Source organism: Penicillium angulare (genome assembly GCF_028827245.1).
Source record: "Penicillium angulare strain IBT 27051 chromosome Unknown utg000004l_segment0_segment0, whole genome shotgun sequence".
NCBI classification, from domain to species: Eukaryota; Fungi; Ascomycota; class Eurotiomycetes; order Eurotiales; family Aspergillaceae; genus Penicillium; species Penicillium angulare.
Window position 1 is genome coordinate 2,140,943 of NW_026623163.1, and position 24,649 is coordinate 2,165,591.

General features: G+C 45.6%; 10 protein-coding genes across 10 annotated transcripts; 4 read left to right on the plus strand and 6 right to left on the minus strand.

Annotated features, from left to right (window-relative positions):
• Window positions 1-2,512: 2,512 nt before the first annotated feature.
• N7478_004743 (Zinc finger C2H2) lies at window positions 2,513-3,623 on the plus strand (the record flags this gene model as incomplete). Its single annotated transcript, XM_056920957.1, has 4 exons — window positions 2,513-2,716; window positions 2,790-2,923; window positions 2,985-3,444; window positions 3,507-3,623. 4 exons carry the CDS (start codon window positions 2,513-2,515, stop codon window positions 3,621-3,623), a joined length of 915 nt encoding a protein of 304 aa, XP_056778994.1.
• A 3,515-nt stretch (window positions 3,624-7,138) lies between these two features.
• N7478_004744 (putative GABA permease) lies at window positions 7,139-9,090 on the minus strand (the record flags this gene model as incomplete). The annotated part of the gene is made up of 6 exons (XM_056920958.1): window positions 7,139-7,948; window positions 8,020-8,417; window positions 8,475-8,557; window positions 8,611-8,700; window positions 8,848-8,918; window positions 8,971-9,090. The coding sequence occupies 6 exons, from the start codon at window positions 9,088-9,090 to the stop codon at window positions 7,139-7,141; spliced, it is 1,572 nt and encodes a 523-aa protein (XP_056778995.1).
• Window positions 9,091-9,931: 841 nt separating this feature from the next.
• On the minus strand, window positions 9,932-11,207 carry N7478_004745 (uncharacterized protein; the record flags this gene model as incomplete). The annotated part of the gene is made up of 4 exons (XM_056920959.1): window positions 9,932-10,367; window positions 10,430-10,572; window positions 10,622-10,846; window positions 10,944-11,207. The coding sequence occupies 4 exons, from the start codon at window positions 11,205-11,207 to the stop codon at window positions 9,932-9,934; spliced, it is 1,068 nt and encodes a 355-aa protein (XP_056778996.1).
• Window positions 11,208-14,107: 2,900 nt separating this feature from the next.
• On the minus strand, window positions 14,108-14,293 carry N7478_004746 (uncharacterized protein; the record flags this gene model as incomplete). The annotated part of the gene is made up of 1 exon (XM_056920960.1): window positions 14,108-14,293. The coding sequence occupies one exon, from the start codon at window positions 14,291-14,293 to the stop codon at window positions 14,108-14,110; it is 186 nt and encodes a 61-aa protein (XP_056778997.1).
• Window positions 14,294-14,700: 407 nt separating this feature from the next.
• N7478_004747 (uncharacterized protein) lies at window positions 14,701-15,322 on the plus strand (the record flags this gene model as incomplete). Its single annotated transcript, XM_056920961.1, has 2 exons — window positions 14,701-14,747; window positions 14,827-15,322. 2 exons carry the CDS (start codon window positions 14,701-14,703, stop codon window positions 15,320-15,322), a joined length of 543 nt encoding a protein of 180 aa, XP_056778998.1.
• Window positions 15,323-16,011: 689 nt separating this feature from the next.
• N7478_004748 (glycoside hydrolase family 16 protein) lies at window positions 16,012-17,170 on the minus strand (the record flags this gene model as incomplete). The annotated part of the gene is made up of 3 exons (XM_056920962.1): window positions 16,012-16,665; window positions 16,730-17,007; window positions 17,080-17,170. The coding sequence occupies 3 exons, from the start codon at window positions 17,168-17,170 to the stop codon at window positions 16,012-16,014; spliced, it is 1,023 nt and encodes a 340-aa protein (XP_056778999.1).
• A 3,251-nt stretch (window positions 17,171-20,421) lies between these two features.
• On the plus strand, window positions 20,422-21,614 carry N7478_004749 (zinc-binding alcohol dehydrogenase family protein; the record flags this gene model as incomplete). Its single annotated transcript, XM_056920963.1, has 4 exons — window positions 20,422-20,565; window positions 20,619-20,737; window positions 20,810-21,354; window positions 21,403-21,614. 4 exons carry the CDS (start codon window positions 20,422-20,424, stop codon window positions 21,612-21,614), a joined length of 1,020 nt encoding a protein of 339 aa, XP_056779000.1.
• A 107-nt stretch (window positions 21,615-21,721) lies between these two features.
• Window positions 21,722-22,184, minus strand: N7478_004750 (uncharacterized protein; the record flags this gene model as incomplete). Its single annotated transcript, XM_056920964.1, has 2 exons — window positions 21,722-22,131; window positions 22,178-22,184. The coding sequence occupies 2 exons, from the start codon at window positions 22,182-22,184 to the stop codon at window positions 21,722-21,724; spliced, it is 417 nt and encodes a 138-aa protein (XP_056779001.1).
• Window positions 22,185-22,623: 439 nt separating this feature from the next.
• On the minus strand, window positions 22,624-23,529 carry N7478_004751 (ATPase AAA-type core; the record flags this gene model as incomplete). Its single annotated transcript, XM_056920965.1, has 2 exons — window positions 22,624-22,814; window positions 22,929-23,529. 2 exons carry the CDS (start codon window positions 23,527-23,529, stop codon window positions 22,624-22,626), a joined length of 792 nt encoding a protein of 263 aa, XP_056779002.1.
• Window positions 23,530-24,223: 694 nt separating this feature from the next.
• On the plus strand, window positions 24,224-24,574 carry N7478_004752 (uncharacterized protein; the record flags this gene model as incomplete). The annotated part of the gene is made up of 1 exon (XM_056920966.1): window positions 24,224-24,574. The coding sequence occupies one exon, from the start codon at window positions 24,224-24,226 to the stop codon at window positions 24,572-24,574; it is 351 nt and encodes a 116-aa protein (XP_056779003.1).
• Window positions 24,575-24,649: the final 75 nt, after the last annotated feature.

The following is a 24,649-nucleotide window of genomic DNA, read 5'->3' on the forward strand; positions in this document are numbered from 1 at the left end:
ACTTGAAGCACTGGTGAGGGTGTGTAGACTGTTGAGTTATACGATGTACGAAGAACTATTGAAAATAATAGTTCTCGAAACATCTCTTGAGACTTATTATTGAGCAAAGCATACTGTGAATCATGATGATCATGACGGAACCGTTGATGGAGTTATTCTAGAAAACCTACCAACAACCGTACACGGAAATAAACTTCTGCCATGTGGAAAGCATGTGGGAAGGACGTTGCATTGATATTCCAAATACTCCGATGCAAGCCTCTTTTCTCCGGCAGAGATTCTGCAAATATGAGCATCATGTTCCTTGCATCCTTTCCACGTCAGCCACGTCACGGTGGTGGAGAGCGAGGAGGGGAAACATCACCTCCAAGAAAGAGGGAGAATACATCATGTACAGGGTACATGTTATTGCATTAAACTAGGGGTCATAGCGGGAACGTATAGCTGTTCACTCCTGCAACAATCCATATTTCTGTGCCTGAAATTATTGAATCATCAGACTCCATATCTACCACTAGTAAACGTTAACCCTCCTTTGTCAGACATTATACATAAAATCGTTAGGAAACTCCGTGCTTTTTTGGAACCACAGATCGCTGTACCTAGTAGTAGAATGCGAAGTGATTTTATCCGACAAGCCCATAGAGTGGAGACTCAAGGGATTTTTTGCAATATTCAAGTCTCCAGTATCCATCAATCAAATGACCCATGTTACATCAGGATATCTGCACGTACCATGGGGGCCAAATAAATGATGAATAATATATTACTTGGAGAAAAAACCAAAGTCAAAGAAAGCCACGAGGAGACTAGCCGATCTTCCCTTAGGCAAATTTCCAACCGACAGGGGGTTTCCGGTATGTTGGTTGGCTTGGAGCTATTCAGATGCGAAGTCTCCACGGCGAATCAGGGGATCGATCCATTTATGAAGTGGTGCGTTCGCTTAGTCTAGTGCTGTTGTTAGCCTCCTGCGTAACAGTCCGGCCTTTTTATTAAGCCAATAATCGATCTCAGAGTGGGTCATGGCCAGTGCTTTCTCCATCGACACCACCCGAGCCGTCGCAGATCAGCCATGGGGCGCTGGTGGGAGCACCTGTGACGGAGACCACGGCCAGTCTCCACAATTCGCGTGCCGTTGGATCGTTGAACACTGTGGAGACACTGAGCGCAGTAATTCCCGGATTTAGTATGCTTACATACTGAGCGCCCTGGACTACATTCGCAAGCTTGGACCTGCTCAGCTACCCGGCACACCGCAACGGCTCCCCATGTGGAGATTTTCCTCCCTTTTACTATTCTTTCCCTAGTTTCAACAGCTTAACCCAATCCAGCGATTTCTGGTCGCAAGGAACCGTGCATTGGCAAGTTGTTCGCGCAGTGTCCAGGAGCCCTGAGGATCAATCGCCCCACTGGCCACGAGAACACCACTGGTTGCTTAACTGCTAGAGGATAACCCCCGACTGTAGAGCCCCCACCCCTTGTATCTCTTGAACCAAGCTCTCGGGCTGTTGGTCGTCTCGATTTCCTAATAGGAGGAGGGTTTGATTGAACGGAGGCAATTTCTGCGCCATTCGTCTAGACCTAATAGGAGCCTGGCCTCCTCAGCAAGAAAGAGAAAAAAGGCAGAAATTCATTTTTTAAAAAGGGGATTTGAATTCGAATGTCGTAACTATGACCCAGGGAACTTTTTACAAGCACAACGTGCATGCGTAGAACAAAACTATCTTCTATTTGTCAAGGATATTCAGCATACACTGTAGCTTGACAACCCACGTCGAGGTGCATGCAGATTCTGGAACGCCTCGTCAGCCTCACGAGAATGGACCAATGACAGTTGAAAAATTCACCAACTATAACTATTCAAAGGTAAAGAAACGAGGTCGCATGCATGAAACTGGTTATTATCCAACAGAAAGCAAATTAATCCTGCATTAATGTTGGGGAAGGTTTACATCTGTCGCATTTACTCGGAGTGGAGCCGTGGAAGATGGGGGCTATGGATGGCGGGCGATCAGTCCAAATTATCCCCGGCTGGACAACTGGAACGACTAACCTGGGTAGATTTGCGTCTCGTTTCAAATTTTCCATTTTTAACTCTTCTTCGCCCGGACCCATTTTTAAATTACCCTTCCGTAAATCAGCCGATCTTTATTGATCCACGATCATAGCCGGAGGATATATAGGAGCCGCCTGGGTCTGGTTGTGGAAACGCTTAGATCCTGCAGTTTTTCTTCATCATTCATTCTTCAGCTTTAAGGATCCTTCATTCCTGCGTCCCCAAGTGCATTGACTCTCCAGTCTTCAGAACCCTCCAAGCTATCCTCTCCCCGTGCACTTGTATTCCATATATTCCCGTGGACATCCCCGCAGGCCCCTCCAAAGAGCCTCAACATTCTGCGACAGGGATTATTTACTCACCACTCGACTTCTTTTCATAACATATAATTGGTTACAATAGACGATAATGTCCATGAGCACTATGTCCCAGTTTCCTCTCCCTTTCGTGGTCACTATGCCTCCATACCTCGATTCACAGTATCACTCCGTTCCCGCTACCATCATGGAGAACCATGGTTCCCCAGACACAAGCCGAGGCAGCCCTCAGAGACACATTCCACCTTCTCCTGCTTCATCTACCACTGGTAGCGAGTTCAAAGTGAGCAAAGCCAAGAAGGGAAAGCGAGTACATGCTTGCGAGTACCCTGGATGCGCGAAGGTAAACTACCCCTCCATTAATTCAACTTCACAATTTATTTTCTTTCCTCTCTTTGCTAACAAACTAAATACAGGTCTTCACTCGTGCTGAGCACCGACGACGTCATGAACTGAGTCACAAAGCGAAAAAGACCTACGTCTGTACCCATGAAGGCTGCACAAAGGCATTCCATCGCGCAGATTACCTGGCACAACATGTGGCGCGACAGTGAGTATCATCTCATACGCAGAAGTATCTCTTCAAAAAGACTAACCATGAATACCTTTAGCGATCCCGACTACACAGTATCAAAGTCCCCTTCACTGCGAAGCAACTCAACCTCATCTGCTGTTAGCACGCACCACTCACAGGCGTATTCTTCCAAATCTCCAGTCCTTGCTGGCTTCCAATCTCCCGTCACGAGCACTAGTTCAAGGACACCAAGTACTGCGGACCAGCAAGTGCTAGTCTGCTCAAGTTGTTTCAGCTGCCAAAGCGGCCAGGCTCATGGCCCTTCTCACCAAAGCAACAACCCTCTGTACAATTACCCACCAAGCTCCGGATTGGGTCTCTTCGCCTCCCAATCCTCAACTACCGGCGGGCCTGCGGGGCTCGACTCCGTGATTGATCAGTACCTACGCAGCGTTCTTCGACCAGAGGCATTTCTGCCAGCGCAATCTCAGGAGCAACTGGACCCTTCCTTCTGGGGATCGAACATCGACCCAAATCTTCCTAGCATGAACTCATCGGTATGTTCACAAATCCTAGCAGAAACGACCGGTCAGGAAACAACGGCTAATTTGCTATCTAGACCTTCCAACCTCCAACTTCCTACCCCTGGACATCAGGAGCGGAGAGCATGCCATCCCATGTTCAAACAGCACACCAAATGCCTCAGAATCTCCCACGCCAAAAACGTGATTCATGAACTTTGATGACTATGAAATTCTACGCATACGCCAGCCGCGTCGATACCCCTACAATCGTTTCTCGCAATATACCATTCTACTTTTGATTTTTATGCTTTATTTTTATCTGAATCATGTCAAAGGCCAAACTTGATACCATAGTTTACACCACAGGCGCTAGATGTGTCTCCTGATTTTCCATTTCAATGTCACGATATGATAGCTATACACTATGTACAATGATTCAAGCAATTTTAACGACAAGATGATATTCGTCACTCTAAACCATGCCAAGAACTTAGTCAATTAATGTAGAATGCTGGTCCCAACTAATTGACTATGTGGCTGAAAATAGATAGTCGACTAGTGCAAACTTCATAAATTACAGTAATTAAAGTGGCAACGCTAGAACGGCAGAACGGATAGACGAGTCCACATATCACGCAGATCGAGCATGGCAAGCGGGGGTGTTAGATCATTAGGTAGTAAACCACCAGGGGGCAGGAAGCAACACTTGAATGTGCGTGGTGCATTAGCTACTTTCGGAGTTTCCAAGGGCTCGGGCTGGGCAAACAAGTTCCTTGATTCTGGCTAGGCCCTAGGCAGATTTGAGTATCTACAGCCAAGAAATCCTTCAGATTTTGACCCCTCAATTATAAAGAGATGCTACTAGTAGTACTAGTACAGCGGTAGCATCTATGAAGACATGATTTTCTGTGGCCGGCCCCCGGGGCCGTACTAAAATACTAAGGCGTTGGAACGAAGGGATTTCTTTTTTTCATTTACCAGGCCGGAAAATCTTCGGAGGCGAGATATTACTACGGGTGTTAAAAGTACTAACTATTCCGAATAAGAGCTAGATTTTAATTGAGGACAGTGGGGGCTTGATAAGAGTCGTTTATATGGGGGAAATATCAGATACACTTAAGGTAGATGTGCGGGCGAAGTGAATGTACTAAGTGGATGTCTATCCAAGTCCATTTGGGTAATTCAATGCGGCATCAGGATCATCTAGATGTTCGATTTTCCCCACTTGGAATGACGTGAATGATCGCCCCCTGATTTATTTTCCTCGAGACGAAGATCTGTGTCCAAAAATATACCTTTAGTTTGATGTGTCCTAGTATGCAGATGGTGAAACGCCGGTTCCAGTCGAATCGTTCCCGCAGGATCTACCCCGTACCTTCGCCATGTGGTGGACTTGAAGATCAAAATCGAAGACGTGGGTTTTGGATACTCCGTACTCCGTGCATAAGAAAAATACCTTAAAATAACTAAAATTATGAGGCTGTTAATGTTGGCCCCAAGCGTTTTGGCGAGAGCTTGGGCCCACTCCTCACTCTAGCACTAGTATAGCGGCCCTTGTCGATCAATGTGCTTCTTCGTTGCCAAGGAGCACTGGGATGACTTTCAAGCTAAATTCAGAATTCAATCTTGTAAATATCTCCATGACTCAATGATATCATAGAAGCTATTTGAAGAATGCTTTTCAACTTATGCATCACCCTCATCCTCGTCATAGCGAGGTATACATATAGCGGCCGGAGTTTCTCTCGATCGTGAATATCTTCGCCCCTTGGATTGCGGAAGTTAGGGGGGCCGCCGTCTGCAACATGAAATCATGCATTTAATATCCGATTGAGCATCAGTTTAAGAACGAGACGTAGGAGGACATACAGTACTATTTGTCGTGAGTCATATCTAAGGACTGGGTCATAGTGTCTTCGCTTGCAAGTCCTTGTTACCTCGCCCGCCCTATCCCTGAGATACACCCAGGAATTGGACTTGCATCGGTTTCCTATTTTTCTAAATGAGATATTTTTTTCCATGAGGAATGACGCAGTGGAAATACAACATAACCAGGAGGAGGTAGCTTCAGATAGAATTACAGGAGGGAAGGTTACCCACCTCCCAAGGGTAGTAGTCAATGAACACATCCATAAAGAAGGATATGCGAGATGGGCATGTCCGTAGCTATTAATAAACCTTTCAATAATCCACAAGGTCTGATCACCACTTCGCTATGTTTTTTTTGTAGTTAGAATAATACGAACGATATGTAGTGGGAGTTCTAGGGCTCGTGTAATGTGCTTTATTGATCTTGTCTGAGATTGTTTTCCTCCATGAACCTAGTATCCACAGGCATTCTTATTACAAAATTGAATAACCGACTTTAGTCCCAAGGGACGTCACCCTGTCATCCAATTGAATAATTCAAGGCTAGATTCAAAAGACTCGCGTATCAGAAAACTTAAGGAATAAAACACCTGAAGGCAAAATCGAGCTTACTCTACAAATGCGACGTTTCCTAGGAAATATACCATCAGCGTTGGCTTTTGACACTCAAAAAATGAGAAGAAGTGTCAATATTTCCACCCATGTACCAAATAAAAGTTGTGAAGTGAATGAGTCTGCCACGTGTATCTGTTATGGAAATAATCCCAACTGGTGGCATGCTAGGCCAACCCTTGCGCTAACAAAATATGTGAAGACTTTTACGACCGCAAGTTTTCACCGTTTGTCTCATTTAATTGGCAAAGAAGAATTAGCTCAATTGTATTCATGCTCTCTAAAGTTGTATCAACTAAAATAAACGAGGAATCAATCCGAAATCCTATCTAGTACCCCGTATAAATCCCAGATGCATTCCAAATCAAAAGTCAAATTCAATGGAATGGGCCGCCTCTTTAAATCTCAGCAAACTCTTTTTATCCATTAAGTTCTTCAATCGGGAATATTTCCGTATTGCCAGGCGTTTTAATCGCCATAATTTGTTACTCCTTCATTATACCGGGGATCTGTGGACCAGAAAGCAGAAATTTGTAGCGGTATTGTTATGTAAACTCACTTGGGAGCCATATAAGAAGTTTTGGACCAGGAACTTTGCCTTTTTCCTTCAAATGGGCTCGCTGCCTTCCGTAAAAGGGGCTCAAGTGGTGATGAGTAGTACTAACAGTGTCAATCTGAGCAGTGGATTCAATGTTGAAAGATATATAGTATATAGTAACACTGCAAAATGGATACAACTTCAAGTTGTTTAAACATCCCAAGCTTTCAAGTCTTATGCGCCGGCGCTTGAATGACTCGGACTAATCCCCAAAACATTGCGCAGATGGAATTGCAAGCAGGTCTGATGTACTACTACCTGCAGTATGATTAAACGATGTTAATTTTGATGACAGCTAACTTCTCAGACTCACTACAGACGGGACAGATAAAGGAAGGCTATTTTGCGATGTTGTGAACACCAAGAGATAGGGAACAAAGGATCAAAAGATCTCAGAACGGGCAGCTCCGAGCCATATAATAGGAGACCACTGGCAGTAACGAAAATATTGAATGTCGTAGAAAGTGGAGGGAGTCACATCCGTCATATTTCACTTGTATTCGCTGCTGATACGCATTTTTAAATCATGAATTTGAAGCTGCAGGCAGATTAATTAATATAAGAATCATATAAATACACCTTAAATAAGATTTTTGGATGTCGAATAACATTCAGTGCACATATGGTCATTTAACCCTGAAAGCCAATCTAGTCAGTCTCAATAACAGGACCATTGTATACTTTCCTGGCGCGAACAAAGTAGTACAGCAAGCTGATAATAACCACACCGAAGGTGCCCACCACACTGAAGTTCATAGTTTTAACAGTGACCTGCCAAGAGGGAGGCCAAAAGCTGAAGAACACAGCAATGGTCATATAAATAAGAGCAAAAGCATTGATCAAAATGCCAAAGATGCCAGGAATATGGAATGGGCCCCAAACAAGCTTTGCACCGACAGTGTTAACCACAGTGGTATCACTGGTTCGTGCATTGCCAATATCACCGTTGCAGCGTCGGTAAAGTAGGAAGCCAGCGACAACCATATAAGACATGTAGAGGCCGGAAATAGACATCGCGACTAAGTCATTGAATGCGACGGCAGACCCAATATTAATGAGGGCTAGTAAGCACGCAACGACGGTCGTAAATAGCACGGAGTAGATGGGAACTGCAGTGCCTCCGTGGACCTGACTCCAAACCCTCCACCCTGGAATACCGCGATCTCGAGCGAAAGACCAGAATTGCCGAGATGCAGAGGCGAGCATGCCGACTGAGGTGGTGATACCCATGGTGGTGATGATAGAGCCCATAACAGCAGTTCCCGGAACAGAGCCTGTGGCCTGCAGGAAGATCGACATAAAAGGATATCCGGTTGGCGATTCAAGTGCCGTTTCGATGTCACCCGTGCAGAAGAGCATAGCAAGAAGCATACCGAAGCCAAGAGAGCCGTTGATCAAAACACTCAGCATGATAGAAGTGGGAACTGCAGTCGATGCGTTGGTGATCTCCTCGGACATCTAGGGAATAAGTTAATAATTTTTGATTTGAAAATAGAGTGAGAAATAGAGTGAAAAATGATAATACGCACGTGGACTGCAGCATCACCACCAGCAAATGCAAAGATACACCCCACTATGCCAACGAAGAAAGAAAGTCCTTGTGAGGGAAATTCACCACGATTCAAGAATGTGGTGAAAACCTCCTTCGCATCTCCATGATCGGCCATATAAGTGAGAGGAATGAGGATAGCAAAGAACCCGAGAATATGAAGAAATAAAATCAAGCCTTCAAAACGAGGCAGCAACTTTCCACCAACACAGTTAATGGAAACAGAGAATACAGCAACAGCCCAGAATAACAGAGTTGCGTGCCAACTCTCTGGTTTGTAATCTTTCTGTGTGAGAGTGATTAATCCTTGAATTAATGTTCCACAGAGATAACACGAGGTTGCGTATGTGGCCTGCCATCCGATGACAGTAAGCCAACCTGTAATATTGAATTAGCGACTGATCCTATACTCCGTTTCTAACGGCTCTAACATACCAGTCAGATAGCTTATGAGCTTCATGCATGACCGGGGTGCAAGCATCGAGCACCAGTGATATTGTCCGCCGGAGGTTGGAGCCCTACACACGAGTTATTTGGGGATCCACAGGCGAAGACAGCGAGATCGGCATACATGGACGCCAGTTCAGATAGAACCACAAAAGTCGACGCGACACCAATCCAAACGAAGAGAAAACCGTAAACTGCACCCGCAGGACCACCACTTAGCCGTGGGAATTAGTATTTGGATTCGGACGGTGACCAGGGAAACACATCGTACTTTTGATATGCCTGCAGAAACAAACTATATGATTCGAAGATAAATTAGCCAGTGCACATGCGACAACAAGCCTTATCAGTATATACTCACACAACAATTCCTTCCCATGTGATTAAAATCGTGCAGCTGAAGCCCAGCATAGACATCAACCCAAAATTTCGCTAAGGAAATGAGCATTGGTCGAATAAGTATGGTAGATCAGATTTTATTCACCTTCAAAACTGGTCGCTTCCCCATACGTGCCAGATTGGCATCATCGAGCTCCTCACTCGTCGGGCTGCCAATCTCCTGCATGCCAGTTGTGCTCGTCTGCTTCAACTGATGAGAAGACATGATGTACACGAAGGGGCTATGAAAAAAAAAAAAAAAAAAAGAAGTATGGCGCAACAACAGCGCTCAGGGGGGAGGGCAGCGTTTTGTTTGGAGAGCGGAGAAGAGTTTCAACTGATCCTAGCGCAATGAGCTTCTGGAACACATGCCATGGTTGGGTTTTGCTAATCGGTTATCCACCTACATACGCTAATGCAATGCAGCGGCGGTTTACAAGGTCCGTAAGTTCCGATGGCGAATCAGACCAGATTGGCGAAGTGGGAATGGAGATAGTTCCTGATTAGCCCTCGTCTAAGCACGCCCTTTTCAAAACGTGGGTATTGGATATTGGCTGGATCATAAAAGATCGTATCCCTTCATTCCAGGTACATGGTCCGAGTCCATCAGAGAGATGGTGCGCCACCCATGGGTACCGGCATCTCTCCACCCCCAGCCCTAAAACCTTAATGACGAGCGCTTGTTATGGGTCAGGTTACATCGTAACACCACTAAATACTAGTTTTAACCAAGCACAGTTGAGTTTGCGAAGTTGTGGTGCCTCGAGAGAAAATACCGTCTCTTGGCTTGCAGGAACAATTGTCGCCACTTTACTTTATTCAGTAGGTGGTATGGTATGTCTCATTACTTGTGGGTTTTATTTACTTGAAATTCCCCACTTATTGTGTTTCTTTATACAAAACTTTTGCTATACGCCCTAAATGCGCGTGATATTAGGTTTTAATAGAAAAATATCATCGTTTTTATAGACTGTGTGTGAATTACCCAGGGATAAAACCATTATGTTCATGTAGCTCTCCCAATCTAGCTTCCAAATTATCATATTCCCAGCCTCGTCAATTCATAATCAATGTCGTCGGGTTTCGGTGACTGTCCAAGTACGAGTCTCCCGGATAATTCTCGACTCACTGGATTGACTCTCGGCGTCGCAGTCATCTGCGGTAGTTGTAATGAGTGTGTGAGTCGCATTCCGTTCTGTAATCGGGACCAGTTCGTGAGTATCGCTTCTTGTATCCGCTGTCCTCCCACCACGAGAGGCTTTGTATGTAGTTCCATACGCATAGGTTCGTGGTTTGCTTCCGTAGCTTGTTCCTCCGAGGCTCATACCCGATGATCGAAGACTATCCAAAAACGGTTTGAATTGCGGGGAGCACGATGTGATGATACTGAGCGCCTGGGCCATTTGAGTAGAAACGGTGACTGTCCAGCTGTCCCAGGAAGAATCGGTGGAGGATCTCGTTTGGCTACCGTAGGCGAGTTGACAGATGATGGCTATAATCACACTAGAAAGAATCATCGAAATTAGTGACTGGTGTGGGTATCCATAATAGAGCATAGCACTCACAAAATCCGGAGACAGAAGACTGTTCCCAGAACAACCTTTTTGTGAATATCAGCTTGTACGCGAACCACAACTAATAATGCCTGCACTATGATTCCGGACTCGGACAGGATGTTGGTGATACCTAAGTAATACCACCAAGATAGCTGCGAAAGCGTTAGTCGTTGTTTGAAATAGTTGATTAGTATGACCCACCCGATCAAAACATTTCCCATTGATATAATCCCAAGTACTTGGCACAGGGCATTGAAAGGCAGCGGTGAATACTCCTGCGACTGTCCATAAGCCGATGAATATGCCCAGGCCAAGAGCAAAGCGTCGATCCAAAGTTGCGGGTGTCAAGTTTCGGATAAAGAACAGGATAGCAAGCTTAGAGCAGCATATGCTGATGATAAAGAGAATATCCCCGGCGTATTGAGACTGAAATAGACACCACGCGGTTAGCGATTGCGGCTCAAGGAATTACACGAACATACCCCCTTGCTGCGCCTTGAGCTAATGAGTCATGGCAGCTTACCTTCATCATGCTCTGCTTGTTGGAATCGGATATAGTCATCAAATGTTGACCCAGTCCAGCAGCAGTGGCCATTGACACTGCAATGGACTGCCCGATACAAGTGACCATCGACCCAATGCTGAGAACATCGTCGATAGTCAATTTCCGGAAAATCCAGTACTTCGTTCCAATTCTAGTCAGAACACTCAAAATGGAAGTCACCAGCATGTACCACGTTAGAACGTTGATGGCTGGTGTCCATGTCTGCCGCAGTTCTGGCTTCATTGCGTTCACCGTGTTCTCATAGCCCCAGGGAAGTGACAGAAGCTAAGATGCGCTCCTCAACGGCAGCATAGAAGATTAGTAGCGTTGACAGGGCATAATGCGATTTGCTTTTTACCCAGGCCCCTATAGCACTGGCTATGGTTCCATGGATTACAGGGGCCCGATAACTTACAATACACGATTGAAAACCTCTGGAAAAATTAATCTAACCTTCCACATCTTGGCGACTCCTCCCAAACTTAGTTTGCTTCACACCCTTGCTTCTTGTTGCATTTGATGGGGCCAATGTGGAATACGGCATCCTCTCACAGTGGCTTTGTGTACAGGAATTCTACCAATTAAGATCTCGTATGGCTGCGATAAATGGGGAGCCAAGGCGATTTTCGACACCGCTTGTGATGATTGGCCTTGTGGATCGATTGAACCCCACCGGGCCGAGCCAGCAGGGTGATCTCTGCGCCCGCAGGCTACAGCGCCATTTTCCATTCAGCTTTCTCTCTAGCCTTGATGCACACTAGTGCACTCACTGGACAGGGTTCTGCGCAAAATCCTCGAGTCTAGCTAGAAGGTCTCTCGGCTTACGCGGAAAACCTTTGAAGTTCATCAAACAGCAGTGTCGGTTTTCTTATTGATTTCGCGACGTAACAACCCCAATGTAGTTTCGCAGAAGAAAGCAATTTGGGAAAAGCCACAATTCAATTATACGCACCGGATGGCGCCGTGACCCATCATATCAGGGGCAGATCAAGTTCGCGGAATCTCGTCATGATTTACGGACTCTGTACGGAGGACACAAAACACACCGTGGGAATATTTAATTGTGGTCCAGTCAAATCAAGCTAATCACCAAGGTTCTTTATGTCTAGAACTCTAAACGTTGTAAATTGATCGGGATGGAGCCGATTTTGGCCGATAGCGTTAAACAAACTTTTACGATAATCTACATGTATTGGCATTATAAATAAGTTTCCGCTGAAACCATGGACGCCTCTCTGGTTGGCCAATTCTCTCAAATATGTTCATATGGGATTAACAACATCGGCTAGGAGCTATGTCAAAGAACAGTTAGAACTGCGACATACAGGATCCGATCGACGGTTGTCCCGTTCATGTTCATATACTTCGTACAAAAAGTTTGGGCAAACTAGCATAGTGTGGCGCCACGTAAAGCATGTTCTCCACATAGGAAATGGCTTTGTGATGGAAATTCCCTTGTCGGAAATTAGAACCGCGGTTATGCCTAGTGACGGCGTTATAGCCTTTAACTCAGAAACTCACATTCAGTCTTGATTCGGCATACTATGAGCCGGTCTGTATTTTTACTATTGGAAAGCAGTACTCGAGGGGGCCAACAGGTTAAATTCTTAGGCGACACAATGGACTTCATAATAGTTCAAAGCATTAAAAGGTGGAATCAAACTTATCGTTCGGTTACTATTTTTACGAAAGGGGACTTTTGCGAAACGAAGAATCAACCTCTGCACAATTTGACGGAACACTCTGGGGGAGCTAATGTATCGAGAGCATTGGAGAGCACTGAACGCAAATCAGGCACACCAGGAGCAACGCGATCTCGGACTGATTAGTCTCAGGCTTACATGAAGTTTATCAGCAAACGGTCCATCCTGCCATCGGAGAATACAGAATATGAAACAGTGATTGGCTCAGGCTATAACCAATGTTAGGTGGTGTTCCGATAATTAATACTCTGAGATCCATTAATAACAGAATGTTTTGGATTTCTCTTTCCAAATCTGCCACGTATATTTTCTGTAGTCGGATATACCTGCACCTTCGGCTAAAATGGCGATTTGGTCAACACTGCCGGCGTGAAGCTTGTAAACTTTGTTAATGCATACTCCGGACATCGCCGTATATCGGCCTTCTGCTTTTGTATTGAATTGCAGCTTTGTCTCGTTAACTGCGAAACAACTGACAATAACTTGACGCCTTCAAGTTTAAGATTAAATCCCAGTGCATATTCCACGTTGAAGATATATACGCCTGAACTTTTTCCGCAAGTCGCAGTTTTGAAAGCCTCGATAAAGACCCAGAAGTAAAGTTATGATATAGTAAAATTCGATTTCGTTGCATATTAGCCACTCAAGGTCTTCAAAGGATCTTGCGCAAAGGAATTCAAGTACCTAGTAACTCTAGATTTTACATAGTGAATCTGAAGCTTATCCCTTCACAGTATACACTGTAGCGGGGCTCAACAAGATCAATTGATATCATAGATCCAGAACTTGATAGCATTGAGTATAACGAAATTAGAGAGGAACTTGAAGAAGAGGAGCTTGGAACCAAGAAATATGAAGATATAAGCATATAGGTGGAATTCACATAGGCACCTCAAGTTGCACCTCGAATAATCTCATTTATATACAAACATAGGTTCGTGTAGCCCTGGTGGACTTAGATAGGTATCGAACACAGTAGCAAATTAAAGAAAGAATGCATAAGGACTCAATACTATATCAATGTCATCATAAAGTAGCGTCTAGGGTGGGTTATTGTGAAGGATGACCTGAGGTCGACAAAGTGAAGCAAATGGGATGAGGTCAGTTCCTGCTTGAATAGCTATTCAGAAATATCGAGTAAGTCGCCACATAAAAAGGTACAAGGGCATTTATGGCAGCACTGAGTAGATGTGTAGAGGCAAAGAAACGTGGGCTAAACGTATGTATCAGTTACTAGTGGTGGTGGTGGTGGTGGTGGAAGGTTAAGCCTTCCATTCCTCGTACTATTTGCGGAATACCCGCCGCCGGTCTGACTGCCGCGCATGGGTGACTCATACGCATCAGGAATAATGGATACCTTCATGTTGTAGATGAGGTACTATTGGTAATAGTATACTATATCCTACCTATCGAAGAGTATGCATGTGAGGAATAACCTCTTCAGTTATGAGGAGTTTCTTCTTCTTCGTTAAGTTCTTCTTCGTTAAGTTCTTCTTCGTTAAGTTCTTCTTCTTCGTTAAGTTCTTCTTCTTCGTTAAGTTCTTCTTCTTCGTTAAGTTCTTCTTCTTCGTTAAGTTCTTCTTCTCTCATTTTATAAACAAATACACTCAATATTACATACTTCATTCTTTTCTCTCTCAATATAGAGAATATCGTCTCCATTTCTCCATTGAGAACTTGAGATATCTTTTCACGTCTTCATTTACACCTCATTCCACGTTCTTTTTCACGTCTTCTTTTACGACTTGGTGAGCATCTGCCCTCTGAGACAACACTGAATAAGTCATTGAACTGATAGCTTAGAAGCTGTAACGAACTAGTGTTGTTAACTACAATTCATGGATGCCTCACGGCTATGGCCAGGCCTCCACGTCCACATTCGTATATATAGCCTTCCATCTTTCTCTCTTTCTTTTTCTCCTCAAGTTTTCACTTTCGTCGAATGCTACTATTGCTTTGCCTGATTCGCTACTCCGTATCTTGCTATCTGTGAGTATCTGAGCGCGTCCTCACAGAAGCAAGCAACCGTCAACATGAACATCTTCCGTCAGTCCTGCTGGAGAAAGAACGTGACCGCTCGGTGTACTTGATACTGCTACTTCTATTGACGCCAATCCTGTATATACCTTGCCTAATGGTATTCAATTATACTTTACCAGCGATACTCATTTGCGTGTCTTGAAGGACCTTGTTGCCCGCTACTACTCTATCTGGTCCGACCCCGGTGTTGTCGATATCCCCGTTGACCAATGGATGCGTTTGCTACTGACCCCCGTCGCGAAAGTGCCCCGTCAACAGTTTTACCGGCCTGGTCCAGAAGCCCAAGCCGATATCGACAAAGCCATGGACGCGCTGCATGACCAAGGTAAGGCGTCTTGGATGACTACTCATACCCCGTCAGCGCTGCCTATCTTTGTCGCCTGGCGTTGGTTTCACGGCCGTCGTGTTGGTCGCGCCGTCGTCGATTGTCGCGCCCAGAACAAACTCTTCATTCCCGATTTATACCCACTACCCCGTCAGGATGCTATTGTCAAACTGGCCCGCGGCAAGAGCTTTATCACCGTTGTAGACGCGGCCCGCTCAGACCAACGTCCGTCGCCTGAGATGGGACAACATCTCCAGAGAAGTCAGAGTTTGTCTCGTGAAAGGAACTGACCGCAGACTATTGAGCCTCATCCGAAGGTTGCAACCCAATCTTGAATTTGCAGACGATTTATGTCTGCAGTGCGACAGCATTGCCTGCCCAAGAATTCGCGTTCTTATGACCAGCAGGCCGCAAATCTTTTCCATATGACCCCATCGAGTGAGAGCAATATGAAGCAAGTTCTGAGGGATTACGTCTACGAAGCCGATGCTCTGTGGGAATCTGGAATAAATATCTCTCTGAAAATAGCGCTGTGGCACTTGGCCACGACAACCGGACGTGTCTCGGCTGAAGTTTCCACTAAACTTATCAAACTGATCGAGGAGGAAGGGGATGTTAAATATCGTCGGCGAATTGTACTGTTCTACCTAGAGATAATACGAGAATTAGTTGTGGAAAGGCAGCAGGTACGTTGGAGGGGTTTGCCTGGCGATGTGGAGAGGAGTGGATGAATGGTAATTGATGGGTTCGTGGGTCCAACGGCTGAACCCACCCCAATGCTTAAGATTTACATGAATTACCCCAATCAAAATATACTCAATATTTACTTTCGAATGATTTGTGAACAAACATTACATATGTAACAGATTTGTCAAGTATGCAAGTATGTGAATGAATGAAAAATGGTTGGTATATCTATGAAGTCTCGCTGCCACCTTCAAGCAAAAACTATGCTGTCATCACCGAATATTCACACAATTTACAGCTGGAGAGCTCCAACGGCCAAAGCGACCATGGAAGCAACAAACACGGAAGCGATAAGGCTGGATCCAGCGTTGATGGGGCTGGCAGAAGCAGAGGTAGCAGAGCTGCTGGAAGCCTGGCTGGCGCTAGAGGAGCTAGCAACGGAAGCCGAGGAGGAAGAAGAACCGGAGCTCTTGGAGGTAGAGTTGGACAGGGTAGAGGAGGTGGAAGAGCTGTTGGACATCTTGATGCTGGAGTAGTCGCCGGTCTTGTCGGAGTACTTGTAGGCGGAAGCAGGGTTGTAGTTGGTGACGTTGATGGAGTCAACGTACATGACGAAGGGAGCGTTGTCGAAGTCAGTCTCACCACCGGCCCACTCGATAGTGCCCTCAGCGTTGGTGGAAGCACCACCGGCCCAGATACCGATTCTGATCTTGGCGGGGGTCTGGGGGTAGTTGGCGCCGCTCAGAGCATCGTCGTAGGTCACGGTGTGCTTCAGATCTCCGTCGACGAGCCACTGGATGCGCTCCTCAGTCCAGTCGATACTGTAGGTGTGGAATTCGGTCTCTGGGTCCGTGACAGTGATGTCGTATTCACGGTCTCCGAGGGTGCTGTTACCCTTACCGAAGTAATCGGCCTGGATGTAAGTCGAGTAACTGCTGATTTGCTCCTGTTGTTCCGCATATGTTAAAGGGAGATCATATATGTGACTTGCGATATGGTTGGAGACTTACGTAGTCGATCTCATCCAAGTCATCAGACTCCAGGATCCAGGTGCTGATAATACCAGTACCGTTGGAGGCCTTCATCTTGACATCAACATGTCCGAAGAAGATGTACCAGTCACTGGCGATAGTGGGGGCGTCACCCTCCTCGGCGATCTCGAACTTAGCGCCCAGATCGGTCTGGGTCACAGGCTTCGCGGTGATGTTCCAGTTATCGAGGGAGCCGGCTTGGGTGAAGTCGGTGTTGTAGGTCCATTTAGCCAAACCCTTGTCGGCGGGGCAGGTCTCTAATTGAAAATAGTATGTTAATCAACATGCTGACATGGCATATTTATGCGATATAGATGTAAGCGACGAACTCTTGGTTGGGTTGCAGGAAGTAGAGGTCTGAGCCGCGCCAAGCTGGGCTGCGGCCAGGGTCAGGGCCGCCCATTTCATAGAGGCCTTCATTGTGGAAAAAAGAGTGCGAGTCGGTACTCTAAACGAATGAATTTTTTGTTGGAGATAAATGAGCGACTGAAACGACGGGTGTGTCGAGGGATATAGGGCGAACGAGAGTGGTTTCCTAAGTTGAACAGGGGTTCCTCAAGACGATAAATCTCTAAGAAATTCATCTATTTTTACTCCTTCGCTGTCCACGAAACATGTACGCCATTGTGTTCTGGGGTGTGGAGCATGACCTCCACTTATTCTCGGCGATATGTCAGTTAGTTCGTAGCATCGGGGCGCAACTATTGGTGTGTGATGACCCAGTCTTAGTCGAGTGGACCAGACGATGGCGCACAAGAATATAAGTTCGCGTATAAAAATTGATAAGTAGAAAATTTGTGGCGTTGGCTAAAAAGCTTGGGTTGGTTGATGACGAGAGTGCTTGCGTGGTTGGACCGGCACTATGACGGATCTAGCCGGTGGAGTACGTACGCTCGTCAGAATATTTTTCCACGGCAGTGACTTTTCGCATGAACCTCACAAAGCGTGAAAGAGGCATTGGACATGGGAAAGTCATGAGGCCTAAGAGCTGAGACATGGGGATACACCTTAATGCCCATTTTTTCCGGACGCGACATGGATTTGAGAAGTGGGAAGAGCCAAGAGGTCGATAGTACGCGTCGCGACGATCATCTATTGATTGTTTATGAGCGAGCCTTTAGGCCCAATACGCCCGCTACAAATACAGTGCATGGCAAAAGCTGGGCACGATAGATCGACGACCATGGAACATTTGCAACGACAGCGTGGTACGTTGGGTATGTATAGCTCGCGACCTAGGAAGCGACCGAACAAGGCGCATCTGATTTTCATTAAATGGATTGATTCCGTTGTCTCAGACGAGACGACCCACATGTGGAGCTAGAAGACGTGTTATAATTGCCTCGATCTATTTGCCAAGGTGGATCACGCCTTTCTTTCAATTCGCGTTCCTGAATGGACGTGCGGCGCAAATCCATGATTCAGGAGTCGTTAACGCCGAGATAGGAACAGGGGATAACTCCGACGTAAACACCAATTCGACAAGAGCTGCCAACATCTGTGACATATTTGTTTGTAGCTAGTAAGTGTGTCTGTAGACAACTTGGACCGCCTTGTCTACACAGATGGGGTAGTTGAAAATTAGGTGTTTTGCATCCTCCGCATTAGTGCCTATGAAAGCTGGGAGTCAGCCTCAGTTTGCCAGGCTCGTCTCCCGAAAAAAAAGAAATCTATCAAGGCCACCCATATCAAGGTGCTGGGTCTTCTGCGAACGCTTCTGGTCTAAGCTACAGGTCTATATGTGACTGTGTAACCATCATACGTCTGTTTCAAGCTAATCGGCCTTGTTTAACTCATTGAACTTTGCAACCTTGGAAGATCTATGTACTCCAGTACAGCGTGTAGATTCAACACTTGGGATCTATGCTCAAATTAGCGGCTAGTACACTATAGGTGGACATTGATTTTGGAATCCTCGAATTTCAAGTTTCATTCTGACGTGATCAATGTAAATACAACCGTCCATAACGCTTCAGTAAGTGCTCCAGTAAATGCAAACCTGTTCAAAGCCTATTGTCATATACGAAAACAGCTACCATCCTGCCACCAGGCTGAATCTCCAAAGCACATTTTTATGAATATAATAATACTTATCTAATTTGACTTCTGCCCCATTCATAAGGATATTACCCTCTATCGAGAATAGTATCATAATATGGAACCCAAAATCGCCTCCAACTTTAGGTTCAAGATCAGAACTATAAAGGAAGACCCAACCTTTCTATTTGGCATAAGATATATTTCTATCAAGGTCTAAGATTAGAACAGAGAAACAGTAAAAACAGCTAGTTGGGAATAGATAAAGAAAGAAAGGACCGAAGAACTAGAGAAACCACTGAGTGGAGAGTAATTCGGGAGAGAGAAGAGAAGAACAATCAAGATAGAGAGCTATCTAGTAAGCTAATACCTTAGGCACCAGGACCAGTAGTCATGTAACTCCTGACTCCTGGCAATTTCTAATTCGAAGGCAAGAATAAATCTGTAATCGAATATAAGAAAACAAAAGTTCTCATCTCTCCTTTGCTTTAAGTTCCTGGCCTTGTCTTCGAGTTCGTCTCTTACCAGGCACACGACTTCCAGACAAAGCGCGCTGGCTCCTAAGTCAACGTTTGAACTTGGACTTGCTGTAGAGACGGCGTCTTCCACGGTTGGAGCAACTTCATCCCATGCTAGCCGTGCTTTCTCTGCGACATTTGGGAACAAAATAATAATGAAGTCATCTCGGCTGTTTTCTTCCGTGACTAGGGAGGGGGATTGAGTTAAATGCGGCATAATCTGGTGTGGCTGACGAGCAGTGAGATATTTGGTTGGCTAATTTATCGACTTCTACAAACAACTATGGGATCTCAGATCGAGCGTTTTTGCATGGGTGCTTCCAAGGTTGGGTTTATTGTTTCAGCGACCATAAGCTTATTTTGAGGCTCTTACGATAGCTAAGGTTTAATGCCCAATTGGGCTCTTCCCCCACTTGCCCAAAACGCGTCCACGTAAGCAAAAGCCAACGCAAAGTCAGGTGACTTTATTGAGGTGACTTTATTGAATCAAGAATGGAACATTCCATTCTGTCCAATGCTTGGTTCTCGATACGTTCTGGAATTTATTCACGTTTTATGCCGTAGTGCTGCATAAACAGCCTTGGGCTACATAGGCTGAAGCGTTCGCTGTCGCCTGGTTATCTACTATTCGCTGCTGAGCTACCCACACCCATCCACATGACTGAATATCCTATACTACTGAAGTCACTCACGTGTCAGGTTCCCACAATTAAATTTATCGGAGTTTGGAGTTAAGCGGTCGAAGACCAGTTATTACCGGGAATACGGGTTTTTGTTGAGGCATTATAGAGGATTTTTGTCATAATGCTGTAAAGAGCTCGCGTTCGATTTCCCGTTTAGTTGAATGCGGGCCGCAGCTAAGGCACCGAAATCAGGCCCCCAAGGCACACAGAAATACAGATCATTATTACTGGCCACGGGGTTAAGCACTATGCACATGTGAAAGAGAGCTATAACTATATAAAAAGGCCAATGATCAGCTCTTTAATTATTTGAGATCTATAACAGCGACATCAATCTAGGTGTTAGGCAGAATAGTTTCACAGACCATTCACCAACTTATAAAGACATCGTGATCTCGCAGCTACATTCATATTCATATATTTGACTTCAGAAATGGCTTTCGAGAACAAAGCCGTATGGGCACCAGCTCCCAATTCCCGGGTGCTTGAAGTTGGACCCGGACCAACACCTAACCCTACGGAAAACGAAGTGGTCATCAAAGTAGCCTATGTGGCTATCAATCCGGCAGACTACAAAGTGAGACTACCAAGATCATGTTTTTCTAGCCCCCGGGCTTACTCTTATTCTAGCTACAAGAGGGAGTAAATCACCTTTCGTATCCATGCATTTACGGTATCGATATCGCGGGTACAATCATGCAACTTGGCTCTAAAGTGACGCAGTTTGAATTGGGCCAACGAGTCACAGGGTAAATATCGGGATGCTGCGACAGAATAGGATCATTAGAAGAATAAAGCATGCTAAATATCATATATTCCAGCCATTGTGATTCGCTACTCACTCGAAAGCCAACCAACGCCGCTTTCCAGCTGTACAGCACATGTATCGAGCATCTGGTTTCCGTCGTCCCCGAATCTCTGCCTTTAGTCAATGCTGCTGTGCTACCTGTTTCGGTTGATACTGCCGCAACAGCCCTTTATATTAACCTGAAACTACCACTCCCTTCCCTGAACCCATCCCCAACAGGGAAAAGGGTTCTTATTTGGGGAGGCAGCTCTTCTGTTGGATGTTCGGCTATCCAGTTTGCCGCCGCGTCTGGTTTCGAAGTTGTGACTACTGCCAGTAGTGCTAACCATGAGCTTGTAAAGAGCCTAGGTTCTGACCATGCATTCGACTATAAAGAGCCTGATGTGGTTGACAGGATTTTGGATCTTCTGAAGCCGGGAGATCATGTAGTGGATTGTATCTCTACTAAAGAGACGGAAGCTGCGTGCGCGGGCATCGTTAAGAAGATACAGGGTGACAAGTTTGTTGTTACGAACTATCCAAGTGGAGACTATCCTGACGGTGTGGAAGCTTCTTTCGGTGAGTTATCCCCACTTATTCATAACGCCACTTCTAACATTATTCAAGCTATGTGTGTGGATGCTGGTCACCGTTTCCCTGAGGTTGGTGACCATATTTGGCACAAGTTTCTACCCACGGCTTTGGCTGAAGGCAAATTTCAGGCGAAGCCAGATCCCCATCTTATTAAGGGTGGATTGGAGAAGATTCCGGGTGCTATCGACCTTCTTCGGGAAGGAGTTTCGGCGAAGAAGATTGTCGTCGAGATCTTGGCTGAGTAGACGTGGCTATGTGTAGGGAATATTCATTGTTTTGATTGATTTTTCCTTTTGTTCCACTATCTCAGAATGTCAATTAGACCATGAGTACGGCGGCCGATAGCGTTCATCTATGATCGTTCACTTTTTCCCTCGATTTGCGCGGTCAACTTTGCAGTCTTTTTCAGGCTGTCGTCGAATTCTCGCCAGAATCCAAGTACTGTCTCGATACGAGCAAACATGAGTGTCTTTTTTTCAAATCGTGCAATCGTACGAGCAGTGTGAATTGCGTTGACAACCTCTCGTCCATTCATTTTGACCCTTACAAAGGTGTCAACTGCGTCTTCGGGATCGATGTCGATGTCCTCAGCCGGGATTGACTTCAAAGTTTGCAACCACAGTTGCTGACGAGTCGCAATGCCTGGTGAAGCGTACTCCAATGCAAGGTGTATGCGGGATTCAACAGCTCGATCGAAGGATGTGATACGGTTGGCAGTGAGAAGAACGATTCCACTGACGTACTCGAGCTCCTTGAGGAACACTAAGTGAGGTTATAAGTATGGAAGAAGTATTAGCATGAAACTTACCTGTCATGTTTATTCAGTTCTCCGAGGGAAGTCATCATAAGGGTTCTCTTCGTTCCCTCTGCCGCTGTCTCGGCCGTCATCGTCTTCCCATAGCCCGGCGTGCCATGCAGCAAAACAACCAATCCTCGTCCCTTTTAACTAGTTTGGTCGCGTGCGTTTCTAGGAAATATATGCGATGACTCTAAAGATCGAAGCACCAGCTTTTGCCGATTGCCAATGATCAGTTATTGCCACACATCATCTTTCCACTCAACTTCATACATGCAATCAATTAGAAATCGACCCCATTCTTTGCGGCTAAGCGAAAATCCATATTCATAGGGCGGACACAATAATGGGTCTACCCTTCTAGCGTGAGTCCTCGCTTCATTTGAATATTGATCCTCCTGAAAGGTTTTGCGATCGAACATAACTCTTCCAGTTCATTATAGGGGAGCCAAACAGCGTCAAATTCGCATGGAGGGATGGAAATACTCGAAATCCGGCTCTTTCAAGAATTGTGCCTGGCCATCATAGTGCTGAACACGCACACCGCGGAGGGCTAGGAACTTCTGGCCACGCTCTCGAAGCTGGGTTTCTAAGGTGTCTCCTTCTGAGACAAACTTGCGCGGAAACACAGGGAGCTCAGTAATGATTGCTGGATTTTCGGCAGCAAAATGTTATTTCTGGTAAAATTTGATCACATTTTTGCTTTACCCTTCACACGTGCCATCATGATCTGTGTAAATGCAGTGTACTTCTAAGAAAGGACCTAGGCGCTGGTTCTCTTCGTATGCTGTTTTTTCACACCTCAAGAGCTGTGGGTAGCCCAGAAATTTGGTATAAGCCAGATCTCCGGGACGGAAGATGAAGATAAACCACGCATTCAGATACTTGATTTGGGTTTTTCGCACCATCGCCAATAGCTCATCTCTCTCCGGGCCGATCTCATGTGTCATGAAATCAAATAAAAGGTTGAGATGCATCCGCTCGTTCACATCTTCTGTTGATTGCCGACGAGCATCAAAATTTTCCCAATGGTGTAGCAGAATTTGGAATGGGCTTTTCAGCGTGAAAGACGATTTGAAAACTGATGTGACGGTGGCATAGGAACAGATAAGCTCTTGGAAGAATTTTTGAAGACGCTTTGAATTGATCGCAAGAGTAAATTTCGTGAGCTCGTACTTGTCACCAAAGTGACGATTGATAACGAGCGCGTACGAAGCGTCTTTGTCGCTTAGGTTAAGGGCTTCAAATGGCTTCTTGACAACCTTGACAGACACTTCTCCCTCTTTCTTTTGAACGTGTCGATACACCTTGAATTCGCATTTTTCAGCGGCTGCTTCGTCCGGAAGATTCTTTTCGTCGGCCATTGGCAAAAGCTTGTCAGCATGATGAAATATTCAGTTGTGTCGTGGGTAAAAGGTTGAACTGAAAGATAATTGCTGTGAGGTTATGGCCGGGAGTGAAAGAGAAAGAGAACAGCAGGCAACAGCGACGAGATTCAAAGTGAGAGATATAGTGCCTGGGGGGAAAACATTAATCCTTAGTCTCCGTCCTGATACTGTTGGAAGGATAAATAGAGTTGTTTGTAGTATCTGGGCTCTTTGCCACAGGAGGCTTAAACCTCCGCTCCCAAGAACAACCTTATTCGGTACTACTTGGTGTTTTACTGAGGTCGCTCAGGCCTCGACCCTCTAGATGTGTAGCTGAAATGGCGCACATGGGCGCCTTGTGCATAATCAGTACTCAAGTATCCATGCAGCCCCGTAATAAGCCAATAGTCTGACCTGATTCACGCCTTAATTTACCAGGATGAAATTCCGTCGGTCCAACTGCTGCGCTGAGGCCGCGTGGATTCCAGCTACCAACGCCATCAAGTCGACATCGATTATTTCAGTAGCGGAGTAAACAAAGTGATGACCGAGGAATGCAGTTTTTCACTACGAAATATATCACTTGGCATCTTAATTTATATGGTTGGAAAATAAATTTCTTCACCAGCCAATTATATCGGCTCTAGTTCGCGCCGTCACCATAGCAGGTACTGGGGTAGAGCCCAGTCCCATGGCGCAGGCTATTGACGAGTTCCTGGAGGAAATGAAGGTTCGCGACCGTAAGAATCCATTCTATCAAGAGGTCCTGCTCTCGCGCTCTGTTTTAGCATTAGATAAATCATCAAATGGCGTGCAAATTTGTGCAGATGAACTGGAGTTTGTGAAGACTCTCGAGACACAAAAGAGGTCATCAAGGTCGATTAAGACCCTTGGGTCTCTGAGACCTTTCATAAATGGGCTCTCGGGCTTATTAGAGACATGCCAAGGCTTGTTGAATGCGACTCCATTCTCCATGGGTGTTGCATTCGTGGGAGCGAAGCTTGTCTTAGCTGTGAGTCCACCCATTCCCCTTCCCCTGTAAAAATATGCTGGAAGATTGACCATGATGATGGCTGGAGCTTATGGGGCTCGGAGCAAGACAGCCCGTCCAAAGATC